This window comes from Tamandua tetradactyla, chromosome 3, assembly GCF_023851605.1.
Source record: "Tamandua tetradactyla isolate mTamTet1 chromosome 3, mTamTet1.pri, whole genome shotgun sequence".
In the NCBI taxonomy this organism is placed as follows: domain Eukaryota; kingdom Metazoa; phylum Chordata; class Mammalia; order Pilosa; family Myrmecophagidae; genus Tamandua; species Tamandua tetradactyla.
The window spans coordinates 105,246,002-105,270,544 of record NC_135329.1 but is presented as its reverse complement, the minus strand read 5'-3'; the positions used below and the strand labels follow the sequence as shown (position 1 = coordinate 105,270,544).

General features: G+C 34.4%; 1 protein-coding gene and 1 long non-coding RNA gene across 16 annotated transcripts in view; one reads left to right on the top strand and one right to left on the bottom strand.

The window, feature by feature from the left end:
• R3HDM1 (R3H domain containing 1) overlaps nucleotides 1–24,543 on the bottom strand; it is a 157,989-nt gene that overhangs the window by 13,135 nt on the left and 120,311 nt on the right. For all 13 annotated transcript variants that reach the window (XM_077153646.1, XM_077153652.1, XM_077153649.1 and 10 more), the window contains 3 exons: nucleotides 24,056–24,207; nucleotides 3,127–3,230; nucleotides 997–1,169 (listed from right to left, as the gene is read on the bottom strand). In XM_077153646.1, the coding sequence (XP_077009761.1) occupies nucleotides 997–1,169; nucleotides 3,127–3,230; nucleotides 24,056–24,207 (429 nt within the window). The remainder of the gene's footprint in view (nucleotides 1–996; nucleotides 1,170–3,126; nucleotides 3,231–24,055; nucleotides 24,208–24,543) is intronic.
• The window catches only part of LOC143677577 (uncharacterized), an 88,589-nt gene that overhangs the window by 47,916 nt on the left and 16,130 nt on the right, over nucleotides 1–24,543 (top strand). For 2 of the 3 annotated variants that reach the window (XR_013172687.1, XR_013172688.1), the window contains exon 4: nucleotides 1,079–1,199. This is a non-coding gene — a long non-coding RNA (uncharacterized LOC143677577). Of the gene's footprint in view, nucleotides 1–1,078; nucleotides 1,200–2,140; nucleotides 2,217–24,543 lie in introns of those variants that run through there. The other variant, XR_013172689.1, reaches the window with a different exon arrangement.

Sequence of the window (24,543 nt, the reverse complement as noted above, 5' to 3'; positions counted from 1 at the left end):
TTCAAACCTTTTAAAATTCCAATCATATAAAAATGTAGAGAGAAGGGTATAATGAACTTTCATAAAGCCATCATCCAGCCCAACTGCAATCCCTTCTGCATTTAAAGCAAGTCTCAGCTACTCTATATCATTTTGCTATTTCAGTATATAAATGTTCTAATAGATAAAAACTGTTTTTTAACTGCAACATCATTATCAAACTACAAAATTAACATATTTAAATATTCTTTATTCTACAAAATTTCTGAGTCATCAGTATCAGCAAGATCCATATGTTGCATCTGTTATACATCTTGAGTCTCTTTTTTAATCTATAACTGCCCCACCCCTCTCATTAAAAATGCCATTTGTTAAAAAAAAAAAAAACAGGCTTATTTTGTCCAGTAAAATATCCATGGTATCACGAATTTCCTCTACTTCTTTTCATATTTCTGGTAAATTAGCAGCTAGCTATACTCAGAGGCTTGATTAGATTCAGGTTCAGATTTTTTGATGAGCAAATCTTTGGTGACGCTGCATACTTCTTTTCATATCGTATTAGGAGGCAAACAATGCTTGGGTGTCCCAGTTAGTGAAACTACCATTGATCAGTGGGTTCAAGTGTTCGCTGCCTAATCTATACGTTTTGAAGTTTGCTGTATACAATTTAATTAGTGTTTTCAGCATCTGCTCATGATCTTTGCCTCGATCCATTACAGTAATAGGGTTACAAAACTTCCATTGCTCTGCATTTATTAGTTGGATTTCTTGTATGATGAAGAACATTACCTCAGCAAGTATTTGGTTACCTTAAAATATAATGTACCCGGGAATGGTAGGAAAAATGCTTGACTCTTTTTCTCTATCAAAAAAATTATCTGGATATAGAGATGTTCAAACTTCTCTATTAATCTGCTTAAGAGAATTTCAAATTCAGCGTTAAGCCATATGGGTCTTATTATGTAACTAAAATGCTGTCAAGTTTCAAAATGATAATGAATAGAAGAAGCATTATACCTGGACAATATTGTCAACATTGCTAAATTCCAAACACTTCTGTCCTCTCTGGTGATCACAGTAATATTTGTTTTGTTTCCAGTGGGGAGGTGAGTGGGCACGAGATTGTGGATTGTTTGGTACACTCAGCTGCATCATCACCATTCCTCCACCAGGCGGCGGAGGTGGCACAGCTGAAAAACAGAATGAGGATGCTGCAATCAGTATGTTTAGCAATTACCTGTTATCTTTGAACACCTGCATAATAGCAATAATTTTACATTTATGAAGCTGTTACTATTAGATATGTATGCCAGATTTAAGTGCTTTCTGCCTTAAGCGATGTGTGCTTTAAAAAGGCATTAAAATTGACCCCACAAACATAAACATTGCATTTATCCTAAAAATAAGAGGCAAATAGGAAAGCCTAATTACCACCTGGAGGAACAAGTATATATAATCTGCAAAGGGGTTTAATTTTTAAGATGAATTAATTTTAAAACAGGAATTATTCTGAATACACAAAGGAAAACTCTGGGAAAAAATTAGTATTTGACAGAAACACTGACACAGTAAAAAGTCAGCTTTATAGAGAGTGAATTAGTAAATAAATTTCATGTAAAGGAAACCATTTTGAGACACAGGAGCCAGTAAGTGTAATTTTGGTGTCCTGAAATATCCTGTAACTCTGGGAAATCATTTAATCTTTTTAGCTTGTGTTTTCTCAACTGGAAACTGAGACTAGGTAGGTCTCTCTGGCTGCCTTTAGAGAATAAGTGTAAGATCACTTGTGTGTAAAAACACTTTGTAAACTGCATAGTAGAGATAAATGGATTATATCTCTCTTTTTATCTTATTTACTTCTTTTGCCTACCAGTACCATAACAGTACTAGTGTTGGGCACGTACTTCATCTGCCACTAATCTCGTCTGTGTTAGGAAGACATCCCATGCTCTGTCTTCAGAAACATAGTTTGCACTGTAGTAGCCATAATGGTAGTTCCAGCTCCCTAGAAATGGAACCAACCTAACGTGCTAGGCAAAACTTAGAAAGGCTTAGGGACATCATTAAGTTCTTCTTGGTTATTATAGCTTATACTATGTGCAGCCAGTACTAAGTAATTTACTTGATAATCATTTATTGATTATCTGTTTTTTTTTTCCAGGTGCTTAAGTCTATTGTCAACAAATCATTACACCATAAAATATGATTTTAAAATAAAAGTTTGTCTTTAGAACTGGGAAGAGGTGATTCTGAGTCAAAATTTAGGGATGGATGAGAAGGATTTTGGCAAACAGAAGGATGGGGAATAGGTGTTCCAGGCAGAGGGAATAATAAATACAAGGGCATTTTTGGCATGAAAAAGCATGGAGTATTCTGGAAACAAAGTTCTGTATGACTTCAGCATGTATAAATAGGAGGCTTGCTTTCCAGGGAGTTTGTATGAGAAATCCATCTAAGTTTTTTATTCAGAGAAATGACATGATGAGATTTGTTTCAGCACAGTAATTTTTGAAAAGTGTGTGTGTGTGTGTTTGGGAAGAGGAAAGTTGTGGGGAGAGGGAAGATGGACAAACAAATCACTTTAAGAGACTACTGAAAATCAGATTTGAAAAGCATTGACCAACACTAGCAGCAGTAGAAAAAGAAAGATGGTGTCAGATTTCAGGAACTGCTAACTGCAGGAATGTGAAAGAGGAGGTTAGGAATTAATCATGGCTCTGAAATTTCGACCTTGGCCTCTAGGTGGAAGGTGAGGTAAGGAATTCAAAAGGAGGAGGAAGTTGGAGGGAAATACTGAGCTGTTGTGCCTCTGATACATCTGGGTAGGGATGTCTGGTAGGCAGTCAATTATATGGTTTTTTCTCAGCAGAAGACTTGGCAAGACCCGAGAGAATTTGAGGGGAAGACAGGAAGGAGAGGCTGAAGTAGGAAAATCAGGATAGCAGTGTGGTGGTAGCAATGTTAAGTCAAAGTAGAAGTGGACTAAATATGTTAAAACTGAATTAGTATAGCATCCTTAATATCCTGGTTATGTTTTGGCATATAACAAGTCGGGAAACTTTCTAGAAATGCCTAGGGAACTTAATTTAACTACTTTTCAAGTGGACAAACCATTCCCTTTTTGTTTTATCAGTTATCTGTTCATACCTGTACAATGGTGGCTTTGTAGCTGTTGGGAATTGCATGGTGAAGTAGTTCGAGGAAATTGTACTTGTTCTGATCCTGGATGTTGCAAGTATCCTATTGATGAGCTATGGAGGATAGATAAAATCAAACACACACAAAAATCACAGCACAATATGATGGATGACTATAAAGATTCTTGGAATGAGCAGTCTAATAAATTTATTTAAATAAAATTTCATATAGGTTAGCAGTAAAAGTCAAATCTAATTTAACCTTTTCTGTGTATTATAAATACTTTATTACATAGAAATCACCATACATTTATGACAATAACACTGATTTTTAAAAACGAGGAGAAACAACTCCTAATTCCATCATTTTAATAATTTTGCAATGTATTATATATTTAGGCCTTGTATTACTCAAATGATTATTTAAAAAAGAACAAAATTAGCTGACCAAAACTTTACAAAGTGAAAAAATACACTTTTGGATCTCACTGAGCTATATTTTAGAAAAGAGAATATGTAGATTTACAATGACAAAACCCAGAAAATATTTTATTTCTTACATAATGTACTACGTAAAAATAAAGGAAATAATAGAACATGATTCAGACACATTCTAACAAATACTGACAAAAATAAATGGCTGTTAGTATTAACATCATTAAGCTTTTTATCGCTGTGTTTTTTTGAAGTCTCTGAGAGACTCAACAGAATATGGGATTTGTTATACTATGTCTCTAAGTTGTCTCTGTTTAGAAAATTCTTCTAGGATAATAGTTCAAAATCACAGAGTGATACTTTAAATTTTTCTGAGAATTTTCAACTAATTACAAATCTTAAATGTATACATAAAGCCCTATTAATTCTTAAATAAGCCCTCATTAGAAAAAGAAGTACTTCTTAATTTAGCTTGAACAACTTTTTGCACTTATATTGCATATAATTGTACTAAAAATATTATTTTAGTTCAACTTTCAAATTACAGAGAATATGGGGGGGACATGTTAAATAACACTATGATGAATACAATCAATAAAATCCAGACTATGGCAAACTTTAAGACAACAGTGTAGAAATATAAGAAATATTTGTGAGATAGTTAGAAATACAAATACAAAATAATAACAAATGGATATTAATGAAACTAAGGAATAACTGTTAAATTTTCTTTATTAATTTGGGAATTACTGTTTTTTTGGAGTCACTTATTCAGTGCAGGTTAATAAAAGGGGGAAAAAAAAGGAATATAAAGGGAGGATGTTATAAAGAGTGGTTCTGGACCATATATGACAAAATGTAAAAACAGTGCTTCCTGATATTAAATGTTAACTATGACTGGGATGCATTATTTAGTATCAGCTACCTATGGAAATGATGCAGCTTAAAAGATGATTTGTAAATGTGCTGCTACTATGAACAGAAAGTGAGCTCTCTGGGGTCAGGCAGAGCCCCCCCGATGTGGTTCTTTAAGAACAGTTCAATGGCTTACTCAAGTTCTGAGGCACAAGGGTGAGAAGGCATCCCAAACAGGGATGAGAATATTCCGGTCACTGAGATGAGTATCCCAATACCACTACATGATAAACTGCTATTCCAGTTTACCACTCTAACAAGCTTTAGTTTTAATTAGTATAAATCAGTTTTATAGCATTAGATTACCCTTTAAGTAAATAAAGTTTTAGAATGATAAAACTGCAGTGTAGGGCAGGCAATGGTGGTGCACTGGCAGAGTTCTTGCATGCCATGCTGGAGACCCAGGTTCGATTCCTGGTGCCTTAACCATGCCTAAAACAAAACAAAACAACAACAAAAAAAACTGCCCTGTAGATTTCTACTAATCTCCCTCAATAGACAGACACTTCAAGGGACATAGACTGGGCAATGACTTGCCCTCTAAAATCACTTAAAGACTTATTTTCAATCATCATCTAATTTGCTTTCTAAAAAGGCAGAATAAGAACACATTAGAAAATAGAAAAGCATGAGTCAGCCTTTAAATACCACTCTTACTTTAAAATACAAATATTTGTATAAATATGTCAGAAAGAAAAAATAGCTTTGTACTATTCTTATCTTTTTAATGGCTCTTGATATTTAATACTTGGCATGGGTTTGAGTACAAACTCTTTTTGCTGTGTGACTCTGAGTATGTTATTTAAATATGTTATTCAGGATTTTCACCAATAAACATGTATTAACACCTGTCTCAGTAAACTTAACAAGGATATTGTGAGGTTAGAAAATAATGTTTATGAAAGAAGGTTTTAAAACAGCAAATTGTCATCTTCCAACCTTAATTAAGGAGCTCTATGATAAAAGATTTTGCCAAAAAAAGCACAATATAATGCAGAAGGGGGCAGCCTCTCTAGAACATCGACTAGTTTCACCCCCCTATCCCATATTATCGACAGTCCCTTCCAACATGAAAAAGTTAGAATGGGCATAGCCCAAATACCCCTAAAGAGTGGGAAAAAGATCAAAGGTGGAGTTATACAGAGAAGGTAGGGTTTAAGAAATGAGTATGATTGGTGAATCATGTTGCTATTTCTTTTAGTCTCCAGTATCTTAGAGCAGCTAGAAGTAAAAACCTAAAATTGTGGAATTATAACCATACCAAACTTTGAAATCTGTTTTACAACTAATTGTTGCATTGTGCTTTGAAATTTAATGCTTCTTTAGTATATGTTATTTTTCACACACACAAAAAAGTTGACAGTGACGATAAATGCTCAGCTATATGATGATACTGTGAACCACTGATTATATACTTTGGATGGCTATGTGATATGTGAATATATAACATACATCAATAAAAAATAATTTAAAAATATGCAAATCACAGAATAAAATATAAAATGCTCGTCCTTAAAAAAAGGCACAATACAAATAGTCAAACAAAATGTATAGCTTTTTAAAAATATATATAGCTTTAATAATTATAGATATATTAAAATGAGATATGTCGCTATTTATGAAAAGTGCAGTAATGAAAAAGGGCCAGTACCAATTCGGATCGTAAACTGAAAAAGATTTTGTCAGTCAATATGTACCAAGGACCTTAAAAACCGTTTTTCTAGTAATTCCCCTTTGAGGGCTCTATATCAGAGAAGCAATTAAAGCTGCTCATAAGATGGTTCAATGAAGTGAAAAAATGTTTATGATTTAAATGTTCTTCAATAGGCTAAATAAATTATTGTATGTACATAAAATTGTACATCAGGAAAAAATTGTATTAACAAAAATTTTTAAGGTCATAACAAAATACATACTATGTCAAATGAATAAAATATGCGGTAGGATCTCAACTATGGTAAAACTATATATGAAAAGAAAAAAGACTAAAGAGAAAAATATTAACTAGCCAACAGCAGTTAATTGAGGGTAGTGGAAACATGGCTGATTCTTGCTCATTTATACTTTTTTGATTTTCCAAAGAGGTGTGTATACATTTTGTAATTATGAAAAGTAAATACCAAAAATACTCTGTGGAAGCAGACAAAAAAAATTAGATTTTTAAAGGTTATTGCATGGATTTAATTTCAACTAACAATCTGAATTTACTTCAGAAATCTTCGGCAGATGCTATAGCATGGCCACCTGGAGATGGTTATACTGATATTCTGCAATATAAACCTCCAGTTCGTTTAAGGGTCAGACTCTTAAGTCAGACTTGCTGTGTCTGGAAAAAAAAAATTAATTTTCTGCCTCAAACTTTCTGCAAATGGAGGTGATTTCCACCTTAGACATTTTTGTGACAAGGGTATATACTTAGGACAATATAAATAAACTCTTAACCAATCAGAATTTGACAAAACTATATCCTCAATTAATGTCAAATAAAACTTAAATTTTTTTAAAATTTTTATTGTATAACATAACATATAAATAAAACAAAGAAAAAAAAAGGAATGTTTTCGAAAGCACTTGTCAATAAGTAGTTACAGAACAGAATCCAAAGTTTGTCATGGACTACCATACCATCATCTCAGATTTTTTCTTCTAGCTGCTCCAGAATATAGGTGGCTAGAAGGAATAAATATGTATATTTTTAATCATCACAATTTTTTTTCTCTTTTGTGAAAAATAAATAAAATTTCTGTTATCTAATATCTTGGTTTTCCTTTAAATGCTAATGCCCAATTTGTCAGGGTTAAATACTCCATATTAAGAAATAATCATTTAGAGCTCACCAATACTCAAATGTGAGATATTTTTAAAAACCGAATAAGAATGAAAAACAGAGAAAAGAAAATATTTAAGAGAAGAAGAGGGAAAAAAAGATGGAAGCAGAAACACCTCAGAAGATTGTTGCTTCCAGGGAACACTAAATCTACCTTTGTGCAGCTAATATGAAATGATGAATCCCGAGGATTACACAACTCTATTAGGATGATAAAGGAAGGAAACATTTAAGCCTCTGGCAGGTGTGGGATTACAGACATATCATAATTCTATTCTGTGATAGATTTAAAGCATGTAGTTTATATTTGTAGTTTTATTTAAAATAAAACATGTAGTTTTATTTAAAGCAAGTGGTATAATGCATCTGCCAAACAATAATTTTGGCAGATTTTATTTTTAAAAATAAAAATAAAAAATTTTATTATGGCTGATCCTAAGCTATTCTTTTTGGCTATAATTTAGCTACTTCTCAGGTCTGCTCCTAGATGGAGATCATAAAATCGTCATTGACAATGAGGTGGAGAACATGCACCCCATTACTCTAACTACTTTATCAAATCTTTTAGGTATGATATAAAAAAAAAAAAGCCAAAACAGTATCATTTCACATTTTTGGACTCAAAATGTGTCTTATTAAGAGGCTGTTCTTTCCCAATCTGATTTTACTAATTATCATTAACCATAATAAAACAACATTCATACTCTATTGCGAAAGAATGATCATTTCCCATAATTTGTTTGGAAAAAAAAAGATTCAAATGCCTGCAAAAGGGCAATATGGTTCATTATTTCTTTAATTATTATGCAACTTAGAGAAAGATATAAAAAGCCATAGCAGTTCTGAAACTAATGAAGACATCCAGGTAGAGAATGCCAAATCTGTATTTAAAAAGCTTTCTTCCCATTTTCATTATACCTTCTTAGAAGTTGTTCATTAAAAAGATTAAAATAGAGTATATGGTGCTAGGTACTACATGTTATTTATTATTATAGGAAGTCGAATATTACCACAGAGCATATCTGTGAGGAGGAAATTCTCCTATCTCCTGATATTACTGGTTTCAGGTTCAATGAGTCCTCTGCTCTAACCTGGTCACTTTTGTAACTGTTCAGCGTAGGCTAGAAGAACAGCAGAGTTCTTAGGTTCTCTATGATCCAAGTTTCATGAGAAACCCAGGGGGAAAATTGGGTAAAATTTCAGAGCTATTAAAAATTATGTCCTTATTGTTGCCTTCCTTTAATACAAACAAAAAAAATTGCACCACCACAAGCCAAATCATTAGGCCTTCTATGCCGACAATGCTGACTTTTTGAGTAAGGGTTTTACAGGCTGGGCTGTTGATTTCTGCTCAGTTGTGTAAAGACTCAGTGATATTAAAAAGGAACTCTCAAATTAGGGAATTCAATTGAAAAAGGAATTGAATTAAAACACAAATATCACATGATCATCTTAATAGATACAGAAAAAGCATCTGACAAAAGCCTAAACACCTCTATGGTGAAAACTAGGATTAGAAGAAAACTTCTTCAACAAGGTAAAGAGTATCTACAAAAAACTCACAGCTAACATCGTACTTAATTGTGAAAGACTGAGCACTTTCCCCCTAAAATCAGAAACAAGATAAGAATGTCCACTCTTGCCACTTCTATTCAACATTGTACTAGTGGTTCTTGCTAGGACAAGCTGGCAAGAAAAAGACACAGAAAATCCTAAGGAATAGACATAAGAAACTATTAGAATGAATAAATGAGTTCAGCAACGTTGCAGCATACAAGGTCAAAATGCAAAAATCAACTGCAATTCTTTACACTTGTTAATGACCAATCCAAAAATGAAATGAAGAGAACAATTTCATTTGCAATAGTATCAAAAAGAACAGAATACTTCAGAATAAATTTAATAAAAGAAGGACAAAATATATACTTTGGAAACTATAGTTTCCAAACTATACAAACTATCATTGAAAGATGCTAAAGAGAATCTAACTAAAATGAAAAACATTCCATGTTCATGGATCATGAATACTGTTAAGATGGCACTATTATCCAAACTGATCAGATTCAACGCAATCCATATCAGTCTCCCAGTTGATTTCTTTCTAGAATCTGAGAAGTTTGATCCTAAAATTCATATGGAACTGCAAGAGACCCAGAATAGCCAAAAAATTCTTGAAACAGAACAAAGTAGGAAGATTTATACTTTCCAATTTTAAACTTACAGAGCAACCTAATTAAAACAGTGTAGTACTGGCAGAAGGACAGAGAAAAAACATCAGTGAAGTAGAATAGAATAGAGTCCAGAAATAAACACACATGCTTATGCTGTTTTTTTTTCTTTGAAACATTTTTTATTGTGAAATATGACATATATACAAAGAAAAGAAAGAAGCGAAATTTTCAAAGAGTAGTTACAAATAGATTTCAGAGTTTATTATGAGTTACCATTTTACTATATCAGATTTTCCTTTCTAGCTGTTCTAAAACACTGCAGGCTAGAAGAAATATCAATATAGTGAGTCCTTTGTTAAATTCTATCTTCTCTGTTATAACACCTCCTTCTTCTTTGATTCTTCTCCCAATCTATAGGAATCTTCAGGTAATAACTGCATACAGAATTGGCTCTGATTTACAGAACTGTAGCATGTAATTTTAGTTTTGATTTGTCTTTAAACTAGGTATACTTAGAGATGGTTTTAGATTTCTAAATGGGCAGATTCCTTTTGGCTACTCTTTATTTTTCTTTTTTCTTTCTCTCTCTTCCTCTCTTTTTCTTTTTCAAATAATTTATATATATATTTTCTGAGTATTTAGGAAGAATTTATTTCTTATAACACTTCCCCTCCACTTTCCTAGAGATATCCCATAGCAATGAGCATCAGAAGGTCTCATTCTTCTATCTTCTGGCCCCCCAAATTGCAGCTCTTGGCTCTCTGCTTGTTGACTTGGGTCTTGGCCATGTCTGCTCTCTCCTCAGTCTTCTCCAGCTCATGCTGGACTCTCCAGCACTTGGACAGCTGCCTGTCGTCCTATTCTTCACCCTCCTTGGCCTCTTGCCTGCTTTCACTGTGACCTGCAGCTTGTCCACCAAGTCTTGGAGCCTGAGGATATTCTTGAATTTCTGATCTTCTGAATAAAGGCTTTTTCACGATAATTGTCCTTTACCACTGTTTTTCAGAATGAATTACCCTCACAAGTGGATAATGAAGGCTTTTTGATATTTCATATATTTCTAAGGCCCTCCTCTTACATGAATTCCTTAAAAGTAGTACTGCAGATAAAAAATAACAATGATAGCTAATAATTATTGAGTACTGTATGTCCCAAATACTCTCCTCAAAGCTTTATATAAAATATCTGATTTAATCCTCACAAAAACTCTAGTAGTAGCTGTAATTATTACTATTTAAAAATAAGTAAACTGAGGGACAGAGAGATTACATAATTTGCCCAATGCTATATGGTCAGTAATTGGTGGAACAATATGCCATGGCTAAAAGGCATTCATAAAATATTTTAGTAGAGCCATTCTGTATTAGGAATGAAAATTCATATTAATATTTCTTTAACATAAATTCTCTGACGTTTAGTAAAAAGTGAGTGTGAGGCAAAAAGAATTCCCAGATTTACTAAATTTTTTTCTAGTGTGAATTATGTGATGTTCCATAATGGAAGCGAAAAAATCAAAGTTTTCTGACATTATCTACATTACATTAAGAATTATGTAGTGGGTGCTCCAGTGGCACAATAGGTCAATGTGCAATACTCAATAATTATCTAATATTGAACAAGGTGTTAACTTCATCTTAAGAGCTTCTCTACATCCCTAACATTCAAGGCTTTCTAACCGGTATGAATTCTGTAATGGTCAATGAGCTGTGAGCCAAGAATAAAGGCTTGCCCACATTCTCTACATTCACAAGGTTTGATACCAGGATGAATTCTCTGATGTTCAGTAAGTTGTAAACTACGAATAAAGGCCATTCCACATTCCCTACATTCATGGGGTTTCTCATAAGTATGAATTCGCTGATGATGAGTCAGTTGTGAAATATGAATAAAGGCTTTCCCACATTCCTTCCATTCATAGGATTTGTCACCTGTATGAATTCCTTGATGTTGAGTAAGGTATGAACTGCGACTAAAGGCCTTCCCACACTCCTTACACTCATAAGGTCTGTCACCAGTATGAGCTCTCTGATGCCGAGTAAGCTGTGCATGCTGTCTAAAAACCTTCTCACATTCCTTACATCCATAGGGTTTCTCCCCAGAACGAATTCTTTGATGTTGAGTAACTTGAGCTGTGAATAAAGCTCTTCCCACATTCTTTAGATTCATAGGGTTTTTCACCGGTATGAATTCTCTGATGCACAGTAAGTTGTAAATGCTGTTTAAAGGCTTTCCCACATTCTTTACACTGATAGAGTCTAGCATCTGTATGAATTCTCCTATGTACAGTAAGTTGTAAGCCATGAATAAAGGCCTTCCCACAATCTTTACATACATAGAGTTTCTCACCTGTGTGAGTTCTTTGATGCAGAATAAGTTGTGAGTGCTGTCCAAAGGTCTTTCCACCACATTCTTTACATCCATATAGGGTTTGACACCAGTATGAAGTCTCTGAATAGAATAAGTTCTGAAGTACGACCAAAGGCCTTCCCACATTCCTTACAGTCATAAGGTTTTTTCACCCTTATGAATTATCTGGTGTTGGACAAGGGGTGAAGCCCGACTAAAGGCCTTCCTACATGCCTTACATTCAAAGCGTTTCTCACCAGTATGAACTCTCTGATGTTGAGTAAGGTGTAAGCCATGGCTAAATACTTTTCCACATTCACTACATTCAACCAGTTTCTCACCAGACCCATTTCTCCGATGCAGAGTAAGGGAAGTGTAATGTCTTAAAAGAAGGCATGTTTTCACAGGTGATTCTTGCTTGCTTGAATTAGCATTCTTGATTTACTTGTCTCTTAAACTGAACTTTGCATTCCCAGTTATCTTTTAAACTAGAGACCTGATGATCACAGCATTGAAGACGTTCCATTATCTCCCAATTGTATGACTCTATTTCAAAAATATCTTTTTGTGGTAATTTCTCATACCTGGATTCCAACTCTGGGCACCATTGTCCTGTCATATCATTTGCAATCAACCAGGGCTCTTTCCCTTGCTCCAATAAGGAAATGACGATCAGGCTTAGAAATGAAAATCCTAGTGAGACCAAGTTACTAAAGTTCTCCAAAGTCACATCATTGTACAAGTTCCTCTGGGTAGGTTCTAGGCACTTCTATTCTTCCTGAGAGAATTCTATGGCTATGTCCCTGAAAGTCACCAATCCCTAGGCCATGAGATTTGAACTGCCTGATCTCATACAATTCCTCTGGATTCTTCTCTTACATAAGTAGAGAGTCCTGCCTCGATGATGTTTACTCTGGGCTCGGTCCTGGAGATGGGAAGAGTGGGGGCTGAAGAGCAGGGTCAGGAAGGTATGAGACTTTAAATCTGTAGGAGGGCTGCTTGCCAAGGATGGCTATTTTTTCCCGCAGTAGGATGCCAAAGGACGGTCAGCTTTCCAGTGTCCTGTCGGTTACAGGCCAACAATTCTGGTTGTCCAGAGGGTACTGGGGCCAAGCCACTTATAGTAGGAGTGGACTGGTGTTGGATGCTGGGCACATTGAAGTGAAAGGAGGGATGCTTAAGCTACAGTGTGAAGACATAACCGGTTTCGGCATCATGTTAGAACAAATCGGGGTGGTTCAGTCCAACACTCATAATCATGCAGTGAACTGAGGTTGAAAGGGTTTATTGCAAACGAGGCAGGGGGAGAGGAGTGGGAGAAGGGGAAGAGGAGGGGGAGGGGGAAAAGTAAGGTGGGGAGGGGAAAAAGTAAGGTGGGGAGGGAAAAGGGGCAAGAACACTTTCTTCAAGAGCCTGAGGAAAAAATCCCATTCCTATGTTTTTTGACAAACGTGCTAAGACCATTCAATGGGAAAGGAATTGTCTTCTCAACAAATAATATTGGGATAACTGGATAGCCAAATGTAAAAGAATGAAGTTGGACCCCAAAGCCAAAGCTGTTAGAATGCAACACACCAGAGATGGATTGGCTTTTTTGTTTTTTAAATGAGAAATCTTCACACACATACATTCTATATATGGTATACAATTGATGGCTCACAATATCATCCAACAGTTGTGTATTCATTACCATGATTGTTTTTTTAGAACATCGGCATCACTCCACAAAAAGATATAAATATGAAAAAGGAAAAAAATCATATATACTACACACCTTACTCCTCCCTTTCATTGACCACTAGTGTTCCTATCTACCCAATTTATTTTGCCCTTTGTTCTCCCTATTATTTATTATCCATATTTTTTTTACTCATCTGCCCATACCCTGGATATAAGGAGCATCAGATACAAGTTTTTCAAAATCACACAGCCACACTGTAAACGTTTTATTTTTATACAATCGTCCTTAAGAATCTAGGCTACTGGAACACAGTTCAACAGCTTCAGGTACTGCCCTCTAGCAACTCCAATACCCCATAAACTAAAAAAGGATATCTATATAATGCACAGGGATAACCTCCAGGACAACCTCTTGATTCTGTTTGAAATCTCTCAAGTCACCAAAACTTTATTTTGTCTCATTTCTCTTCTCCTCCTTTTGACAAGAAGGTTTTCTCAATCTCTTGATGCTGGGTCTGGCTTATCCCAGGCTTTCTGTCCCATATCGCCATGGAGATTTATATCCCTGGGAATCATGTCCCATGTTCAAGGAAGGGCAGTAGGTTTACTTGCTGTTGGCTTAGAGAGAGAGGCCTCATTTTAGCAACAAAAGAGGGTCTCTGGGGGTGACTCTTAGGTCTACTTTTAAGTAGGCTTAGCCTCTCCTTTGCAGGAGTAAGTTTCATAGGGACGAATGCCAAGATCGAGGGCTCAGCCTATTGATTTGGTTGCCTGGATTGGCTTTTAATAAAAGGGGATTTATTTAGTTAAAAACTTATAGTTCTTCAGAGGAGTGGCTCAGTAGCAGAATTCTCACCTGCCATGCTGGAGACCCAGGTTCAATTCCTGGAGCCTGCCCATGCCAAAAAACAACAACGAAAACAAAAACAAAACTTATAGTTCTTCAGAGGAGAGGCAGCCAATTTTCATCTGAGGTTCTCTCTTACACCAGAAGGCACAGGGCGATGTCTGCTGGCCTTCTCTCCTGGCCTCTGGGTTCCAACAGTTTTCCCTGGGGTGATTCCTTTCTGCATCTCCAAATGTCTGGGCTGAGCTGCAAGTGCTGAGATGAGGTATGCTGAGCTGACCTCTCACCTTTAAGCCTCCAGCTAATTAAATATCACTCATTGCAGAAGGCACTATCCTTAGTTGACTGCAGATGTAAGCAGCCATAGATGAGTTTCATATGCTAATGATTCAAGTCCACAGCAACAGAACGAGGCACCATCACCTGGCCAAGTTGACACCTGAACCTAACTACCACAACCCTTACCTCACATTATATACAAAAATTAACCAAAAATGGTTCAGACCTAAATGCAAGACTTAAAATTATAGAACTCCTAGAAGAAAATAAAGGGCTAAATCTTTATGATTTTTGTACTTGGCAAAAGATTTGTAAATATGACACCCAAGCATGAACAAGTTACCATGGGACTCAACAATTCCACTCCTAGGTATATACACAAGAGAAATGAAAAATATGTCTGCAGCAAAACTTGTACATGAATATTAATAGCAACATTGTTTGTAACAATCAAAAGGTAGGAACAACCCAAATGTCATTAATGGATGAACAGGATAAACAAAATGGGCTGTATCATATAATAGAATATTTTTTGGTCATAAAAAGAAATTAAGTGCTGATGCATACTACAATATGGGTAATATATTCACCTATTTTTGGACATACGGGCTCATTCCAGTTTTTAGCTATTACAATAAAGCTGCTATGGGGATTGTGTACCAGAGTTTGTGTGTGTGGACATATGCTTTTATGTCTTGTGGTTAAAGACCTTGTGTCATATGTTAGGTGTAAAGTTTACATTTTAAGGGACTGCCATTTTTCCAAAGTGGTTTTATTTTTTTTAATTGATGTTTGAGAATTCTTTATATTTTCTCCATGCAGTCCTTTGTCAGAAATGGGTTTTCAAACCCATTTTTGTTGCTTCCTCTTTCAAATTTATTCTTTTATATACAGACAGTGTCCATCTCGTACATTCCTTCTGTTGGAAAGACTTGCTTTAATAAAATTTCTTACAGTGCATGTCTGTAGGAGATTAATCCCTTCAGCTTTTGCATGTTTGAAAAAGTCTTTATTTCTGTTTCTGAAAAATATTTTTATTGGTATAGAATTTTAATTTTTTCCTTTCACGACTTGAAATACAGATATTGATCTACTATCTTCTGGCTTGAACTGTTTCTAATGAGAAGTCTGCTGCCATTCTTATCTTTTTCCTTCCCATGTGTGTTTTCTCTGGATGGTTTAAGATTTTTTTCTTTATAAATTTTTAAGTCATTTTTTTCATGTCTCTTTTGCCTGGGGTTTGCTGAACTTTTTGGATTTGTGAGTTCATAGCTGCCACTAAATTTCAAATATTTTCAGTCACTATTCATATATTTTTATTCCTTCCTTTACTCTTTTTCAAGGAGTCTAAATCCACATGAAATCAGCCCTTTTAAAGAGCACTGGTGTTCTGCTCACTGTTATTTCAGTCCTTTTTCTCACCAACAGAGTTGTCTTGTTTCATTATCCTTATTTAGATTTTAGACTCCTGTTTCTTTGCATACTTTGTCATTTTTGATTGGCAGCAAGGCACTGTGAATTTAACTTTTTTGGGGTATTACATATTTTCATATTTTTAAACAATATTTTGAGCTTTTGTTCTAGATCACAGTTAAGCTATTTGGAAACAGTTTAATTATTTTGCATCTTGCTTTTTGTTTACTTGGGACAGAGCAATTCTTTGTCTAGGGCTAATTTCCCCCACTAATGAGACAATACCCTTTTTTTTTGAGAAAATATTTTTTTAAGTTCTCTACTCCATGACCCATGTATTATGAGGTTTCAATACTGGCTGCTAGGAATACAAACTATTCCTGACCCTCTGTGATCTCCAACGATTGTTCTACCTACTCCTTTTTTTTTTTTAATTCATACCTGGTTCATTATATACAGTCAAAATCAGTGAACTATAGTAACATACAATGTGATGAATTTATCAATATAATCTTAGCAAAAAAAAGTTCCAAAAGAATAAATGCAGCTTAACATTCTTTTTATAAAGCTAAAATAACAAAAATTTAAAAAATAATAAATTAAGGACTTTGATGCAAATATATATATATATATATATGAAAAAGAAAGCAATGAAATCTTAAATAAAGAATTCAGAACTATGGCTCCCTGGGGAGAGGGAAAGCAGAGGAAATTACCTACTCCTTTTGAGTACTCCTTTCTCCTGTCTTTAATTTTTTTTTTAATTAACTTTTTAGTTTGAAATACTTTTCAAACTTAAGAGAAAGTTACAGAAATAATACAACCCTCATATGGAGAACGCCAATATACCCCTTTATTCCTCAGATACCCAGACCCACCAAGTTTAACATTTTGTCACATTTGCTGTATTGTTCTAGCTATCTATTCATCATTCAATTCATCCATCCATCCATCTATGAATTCATCTGTCGATTTACCAACCCATTTTCTAAACACTTAAATGTAGATTGTATATATCATGCTCCCTAGACCCTTAATACTGCCATGCACCTTTCCTAAGAACAAAGATATTTACTTATGTGTCCACAACTTAACTTTAACTTGTTTTCTTCTTGGAGTCCTTTAATGTGGCTTCTACCACATATTATCTTGAAGGTTACAAATGATCTCTCCTTCTCATATCCAATGTTTTTTCCTCTTAATGGTCTTCATGATCCCCAACAACATCCAACTGTGAATTTTCCTGAATTCACAGAAACTGAAATTTCCTTGTATGCAGGTTACCATGTTATGATGATAGTATTCTGATGTTGTCAGGCTTCCTATCTGACATTTTCTCTTGGTGATTTGTGGCTAGCTATTAATCATCTAGTACAGGGGTTGGCAAACTATGGCCTGTGGACCAAATTTGGTTCACTATCTATTTCTATATGGCCTATAAGCTAAGAATATTTTTTTTTAACAGATGATCATTTGCATTCAGTTTCATGATAGAGAACTTTAACTTTGAATCCTAAATAAGTAAAATGTTACCCCCTCCAAAATAATTCCATTCTTTTCATTATAAGGCCTATATTTAAAAATTGTACTTAATTATTATTATATTTATAACATTGTAAGTAAAAGCTTTGTGGAAATTTATTTTCTCTTCTTATATAAATATTTAAATAATATCCATAATTTTTAAATCTTGACCTGTAAAGTCAAATATATTTAATATTTGGCCCTTTACAAGAGAACTTTGCTGGCCCTACATCTTGTATGTATGTTAAAGTAAACAATATCTAAATTTACACTAATCTCCATCACCATACTTAATTGCTGCTAGTGTGATATTTTCCAGCAAGGTATCTCAAAACTGTCCTTAATCCTCATCTCTAATATTACCATATATTCCTTCTGTTTTTGCTCTCTACCAACTTGAAATCTCTCAAGTACTACTATTGGACATTTTTTTAAAAGACTGATTTTGTTATATCACATTCATATATCAGAAACTACAGTTACTTATTATCATTAAGATACTTAAATTCCTTAATCTGATTTTGAGACTCTGAAGCATAAGGTTTAATGGAAGAAAAAAAAAGCAAGTTGCAAAATAAAACATATAGTAAGATTGCACACATGCAGAAAAATTCATTCAATAGAAATAAAAACATCCACAATATCTACACCTCAAAAACAAAACACTAATCCTCCCTTCCCAAACTACGAGCTTTTCATATATCTATTTAAAAAAAGTAGTAAAAGTGCTCTAAACAGTGAGTATGCTATGAATAATTGCTTTCCAAAAGGGCAGCGGGTTAATCAAGCAGAATTTTAACATTTTACTCAATGTATTTTTTTTTTTTTTTTTTAAAGGAAAGACAGAGAGAAGGAAGGAAGGAAGGAAGAAAGGGAAACATAGACAGATAGAAGGAAGGAAGGATAGAAGGAAGAAAGGGAAACATCCTCAAACATTTTCTTGTTTTATTGTATTTTTGTTTTTCCGTTTTTTGTTACATGGGCTGGGGCCGGGAATCGAACCGAGGTCCTCCGGCATAGCAGGCAAGCACTTTGCCCGCTGAGCCACCGCGGCCCGCCATCAATGTATTTTTATAGAGTTTAATTTTTTAAAACTAGAGCTTATGAATTATACAATTAAAAATGCATAAAATACAATGTTTAAAAGGCATGATTCCTAACAAAGTTCATATATATGTATGGACTCCAAAATGATGCAAGTGAAGTGTACCAAAACTGACTTGTTTTTTCATACTTTTTACATTTAGGAATTTTTTGTATTTCCAAATTTTCTACAGACTATATTTTATATGTATAATCAGAAAGCCCCAAGCAAGGTAAATAAAGACTGTTTTAGTAGACAAAATACAGATTAGAATTATTGTGGGTTATTTTTCAACAACAGAAATGTACCGAGAGAGTCAGAGTCAGAGATACAAGTATCCTGTATGATCAGTTTACTTATGCATAAACAAATAGCTTTATGTATGAAAAATTACCTATTTTTGCATGAAAAATTACTTATTTAAATAATATCCTTTTTATGATCCAAATTATCACTCATTTTCAGTGGAGTTCACAAAAATGAAATAGCTATACAAAAGAAAGAAATTGGACCCTACGTCACACCATACATAAAGTTAAATCAAAGACCTAAAATAAAACTCCTAGAAGAAAATATAGTGAAGTACCTTCAAAAACTTGTATTAGTAATGGACTCTTAAATTTTACACCAAAAGCACAAGCAAAAAAATAAAAAATAGGCAAGTGGGCCTTCAGCAAAATTAAAAATGTGTGTGCTTCAATGACATTATTAAGAAGATGAAAAGACAAACTACAGATTGGGAGAAAATATTTGGAAATCATATATCTGATAACTTGGTGGGTCTGGGTATCTGGGGAGTAAAGGGTATTCTTCATATCCAGAATATATGAAGAGCTCTTACAATTCAAAAACAAAAGGACAGACCACCAAATAAAACATTGGCAAAGGATTTGAACTGACATTTCCACAAAGATAACACAAATAGCCAAGAACACATGAAAAGATGCTCAATATATTAGCCATTTTGGACATGCAAATCAAAATCACAATAAGACACTATTTTACATTTACGAGAATGGCTAGTATAAAAAAATAGAAAGGGTGCTTCATGGTGGCTCAGCAGGCAGAATCCTCACCTGCCATGCCGGAGACCCAGGTTTGATTTCTGATGCCTGCCCATGCGAAAAAAAAAAAAAGAAGTAAAAAAATAGAAAAAGTATAGCTGAGGATGTGGAGGAACAGAAATTCTTGTGGCACTGTCGATGAAAATATAAAATGGTGAAGCTGCTGCAGAAAGTGGTTTGGCAATACCTCAAAAAGTTAAGTACAGAATTACCATATGATCTGACAATCCCACTTCTAGGTGTATACTCCAAAGAATGAAAGCAGGGACTCAGATATTTGCACACCAATGTTCATAGTGGCATTATTCACAATTGCCAAAATATGGAAGAAACCCAAGTGTCCATCAAGAGATGAAGGGCTAAACAAAATGTGGTACGCACATACAATGGAATATTATTCAGCCATAAAAAGGAATGAAATTCTGATACATGTGACAACATGGATGAACATCGAAGAGTGAAATGTCAGACACAACAGGACAAATTCACAAGATCTCACTTATATGAAGTAATTAGACTATGCAAATTAAGAGTCAGAATCTAGAATACAAGTTACCAGGGGCAAGAATGGTGTGGGAATGGTGAATTAGTTCTTAATTGGTACAGAGTTTCTGTTTGGAGTGATAGAACAGTTTTAGTAATGATGGTGTTAATGGTAACACCACATTGTGAATGTAATTAACACCACTGAACTGTATACTTGAAAGTGGTTAAAATGGGGAATTTTACGTTGTACATATGCCACCACAATAGAAATTAAACAATAGAACTGTACAATATGTGTGAACTGTAATGTAAATTATGCACTCTATTTAATAAGTATAATAAAATTGGTTCACCAATTGTATCAAATTTATTACACTAATGCAAAATGTTAACAGGGAAAACTGTGTGGTAGTGGTTGTGGTTTTATAAGAATAGTATACTTTCTGTATATCTCTGCAAACCTACAACTGCTCTAAAAATAAACAAAAAAAAATAAAAAACAAAATAGCTACAGCATCCTTTTCCTCCCTTCCCATTCATGATCTTTTTTGTAATAAAATTGATATTAATAATAAATTTTGCTGATAAAAACATGTTTACACACAAAAAAAGGTTACATCCACTGAAGATGCAAAGAATGCTTTGAAAAGCCAACATTTTAGTATTGAATGTAACTTTCTCACTATACTTTATTTCCCTGGACTAGGTGTTATAACAACAGAAATGAAAATTCCAAAAAAGATATGGTTCAAATAGACAGACTTTATCGTCAACAATTATTTCAAAGGATGGCTAAGGCAAACAAAAAAGCTCAAAAAACTAAAAACTCAGAAAAATCAAATAAGTACAAGAAAGATCTTAGTAGAACAAAGGAGGTAGTGGGGAAATACCAGGATACAAAAATCAGGAAAAAAGAGAGTGTGGAAAGAAAAAGGGAGAAACTTAAAAATAGATTTTTTTCATAGAGAAAAATTCTTAAAATATGCAGTATATATTTTTTTCAAGAAGTTCCTCTCAAAATATGTTAGCCTTTTGAGATTACAGATCAAAGATTACGGTACATTAACCTTGTGAATTTTAAGACAAAACAGGAAGAATGAAAGGCAAAATAGAAAAAGCCACTAAAACGAAAGCAGTTCAAGATATTATTCCCCTAGCTTGCCACTTTTGAAGAATCTTAGTCACACATAAGATCACAATCCAGTCTAAATACAAAGGAGCCTCAGAGATAATTGAAAGGTTGTTTGGAAAGTAAAAATAATTCAAATTCTGCTTTTCTATACAAGGAATTTCTCCAAGAAAATGAGTGCTAAGCAACCCAAGCTAAGTAAGACATTTTTCAAAGCAAAGGCTCGCTCATTAAGTGTTTTAAGAATCTTACTTCTTGTTATAATCTGGTACTGGAGTGAAGACCATTTAGAAAAACATGACTGTTTGGACCCAGGACCCTGCAGCTTATAGTTGATGATACACTTTTCATCTAACAAAGAGATTTATTGTACTTGTTCGTATGGAGTAATTTACACCATTTTATTTTGAGACACTATATCCTGGATGAAAATCTAATAAAATGACAAATGGAGACAAAATGACTTCACTGCATCACTCCAGAAAAATAAATAAAAAGAAAAAATTCACACATACACCCTCTCACTGACCACTACTATTTCAATCTACCCAATTTTTTTACCCTTTATTCCCCCTCATTTATTTATTTTTTATCCTTATTTTTTTACTACTATGTTCATATACTGGATAAAAGGAACATCAGACACAAGGTTTGGGCAATCACTTGTCACATTGTAAAAGCTGCATAGTTATACCATCGTCTTCAAGAAACAAGGCTACTGGAACACAACACTGTTCAACAGTTTCAGGTGCTACCCTTTAGCCATTCCAGTACACCACAAACTAGAAAAAGATTTCTATATAATGCATAAGTATAACCTCCAAGATAACCTCTCAACTCCATTTGAATCTCTCAAGCCACTGAAACTTTATTTTGTCTCACTTCTCTCTTCCCCCTTTTGGTCAAGAAGGCTTTCTCAATCCTATGATGCCGGATCCTGGCTCATCCCAGGAGTCCTGTCCCATGTTGCCAGGGAGATTTACACCCCTGGGAATCATGTCCCATGGAGGGAGAGGGTAGTGAGTTCAATTAGAGAGAGAGGCCACATCTGAGCAACAAAAGAAGCTCTCTAGAGGCGACTCTTAGGCATAATTATAAGTAGGTGTAGCTTTTCCTTTGCAGGCATAAGTTTCATAGGGCCGAACCCCAGGATTGAGGGCTCAGCCTACTGAAATGGTTGTCCCCACTGCTTGCAAGAATATCAGGAATTCCCCAGATGGGGAACTTTAATATTTCTTCCTTTTTTCCCTGGTTCCCAAGGAAATTTTGCAAATATTTTTCTGTTCACTGCCCAAATAACTCTGGGATATTATCAGGGCATCACACTAACCTGTACAAACCAACAAGATCTCACATCCTAGTCAAGATTCCATGTAATTATGATGTTCAAATAAACTGGCCATGCAAGTTAAATTAGGCAATGCGCTACCCAAAATATAAATTTTGTGCTAAATAAATATCTCTTCTTTTGGTCTCACACAGGAGTTGAGGTTTTAAAATATGGCATATTGTCCTTTATACCCTGTATTCTGATTTACCTTAGTCCTATACAGATCAGTTTCATTCATATCTCTAGTCGAAGTCTGATCACTTTTTCAACTTTTTAAACAGTTGCTGTCTGGAGTAATGTGGCTTTCATAGCTTCAGTGCTCTAACTCTGAGTCTCAAATGTCACATAAATACCTGAAGTTTCACGGAATGACTAAGTTATACACAAATAGCTCAGTACCTCAGAATCTAGAAATAATAGTTACAATTCTTGAATATTTGTAACTGCTGTAAGAGCTTACAATCTAGGGTCCTTTACTAAAAGCCCCAAACTGATAACCCATGCTTTCTACTTCAACGGTCTGAGTTTGTATATTATATTTATCCATATGACTGAGGCATGATAATATTTGTCTTTTTGTTTCTGACATTTCATTCAATATACTGTGTCCTTAAGGTTCACTCACCTAGTTGCATGCCTCACCAAGTTCCCATTTTTTAAAGCAGATTTCAATGAAGCAAGTATTTCAATTTCTTCTCTACCACATGCCATCTGTTATCATAACTGAGTGACAATAACCTTTTATCAGCAATTATAACCCAGGTTCCTAATCTTATAAAAAGCTGCCCCCTAGCAACTTTAAAACGATGTCATGAGAATGAATAAAAGGCTTTGTAACATACTTTTAACAAGTTGGACTAAAGGTGTCCAGTTCAAGAGAAGGCTTGTCAAAGAAGTTGCTACTCTTTCAAGTTGCAGTACTTAATGAAATACTTTATGACTTGCTTTGACTTACTATCATTTGCTTCTCTTCGATACCTTTCTCTCCTGAACAATGAAAAATGAGCTCCCCAGAGCCTAAAAAAATTTGGGGATGGTACCTTACTACTAAAGTTAGATATGAGAAATATATTCTGCCCATATTTCTAGAGAAACAGTAAATATTTTCAACAAACAATTGCTTTCAACTACAAGACCTATGGCCAACTATCACTCCATTTGGATAAGTAAAAGGAAATAGACTTAATTTTTTAGGTACATGAGAAAAGATTAGATTCTCCTGTAATTTACATATGGAGTGTTTTGCTTATACTGGTTTTGTTAGAAGAAATATTAGAAAAATGGACTGCATAATAGTTTTTCTATTTTATATTAGGTAATGCCCCTTGTACAACTTTAAAATTACCAATAGACCATAATTCTGATAAACAGTGAGATGCTAGGGGATTAAGTTTCTTAGTTATACTCACCTTAAATTATTTTGTTGACTAGGTGGAATGAAACTATAGTAAACTGGCATTCCTGTCGTGGGTATAGATCCTTGATTAGACTGATTAGGAAACAGAACAGGCTGTTGATAAGTCTGATGGGCAATTCCTTGAGACCCTTGAGGCAGTGAAACCTAAAATTTGAAAGACAGTTTAAAGGGGAAAAAATTCTTCAAAACTTTGCAAGGGTTAATGTCTGTAGTTTCCATAAACTTTCGGTGTGAGTAGTGAGGAGTAAGCTTTCCTGATAAGTTAGCCACAATACTACCACATTCTCTTGAGTCAGCTATTGTTTTTGGCTAGCATTTATCAAATGTACATTAAGCTAGATGAATCAGAGTCTAAAAAAAGACACAATTTACGTTTTTGATGAAAAGTTATTCAAAAAAACACTTTTCAAATATGAATACCATTTGACATGGAAACAGTAATACAGTTTACCTTAGGCAGAGCTAAGTAAAAGTCAAGTA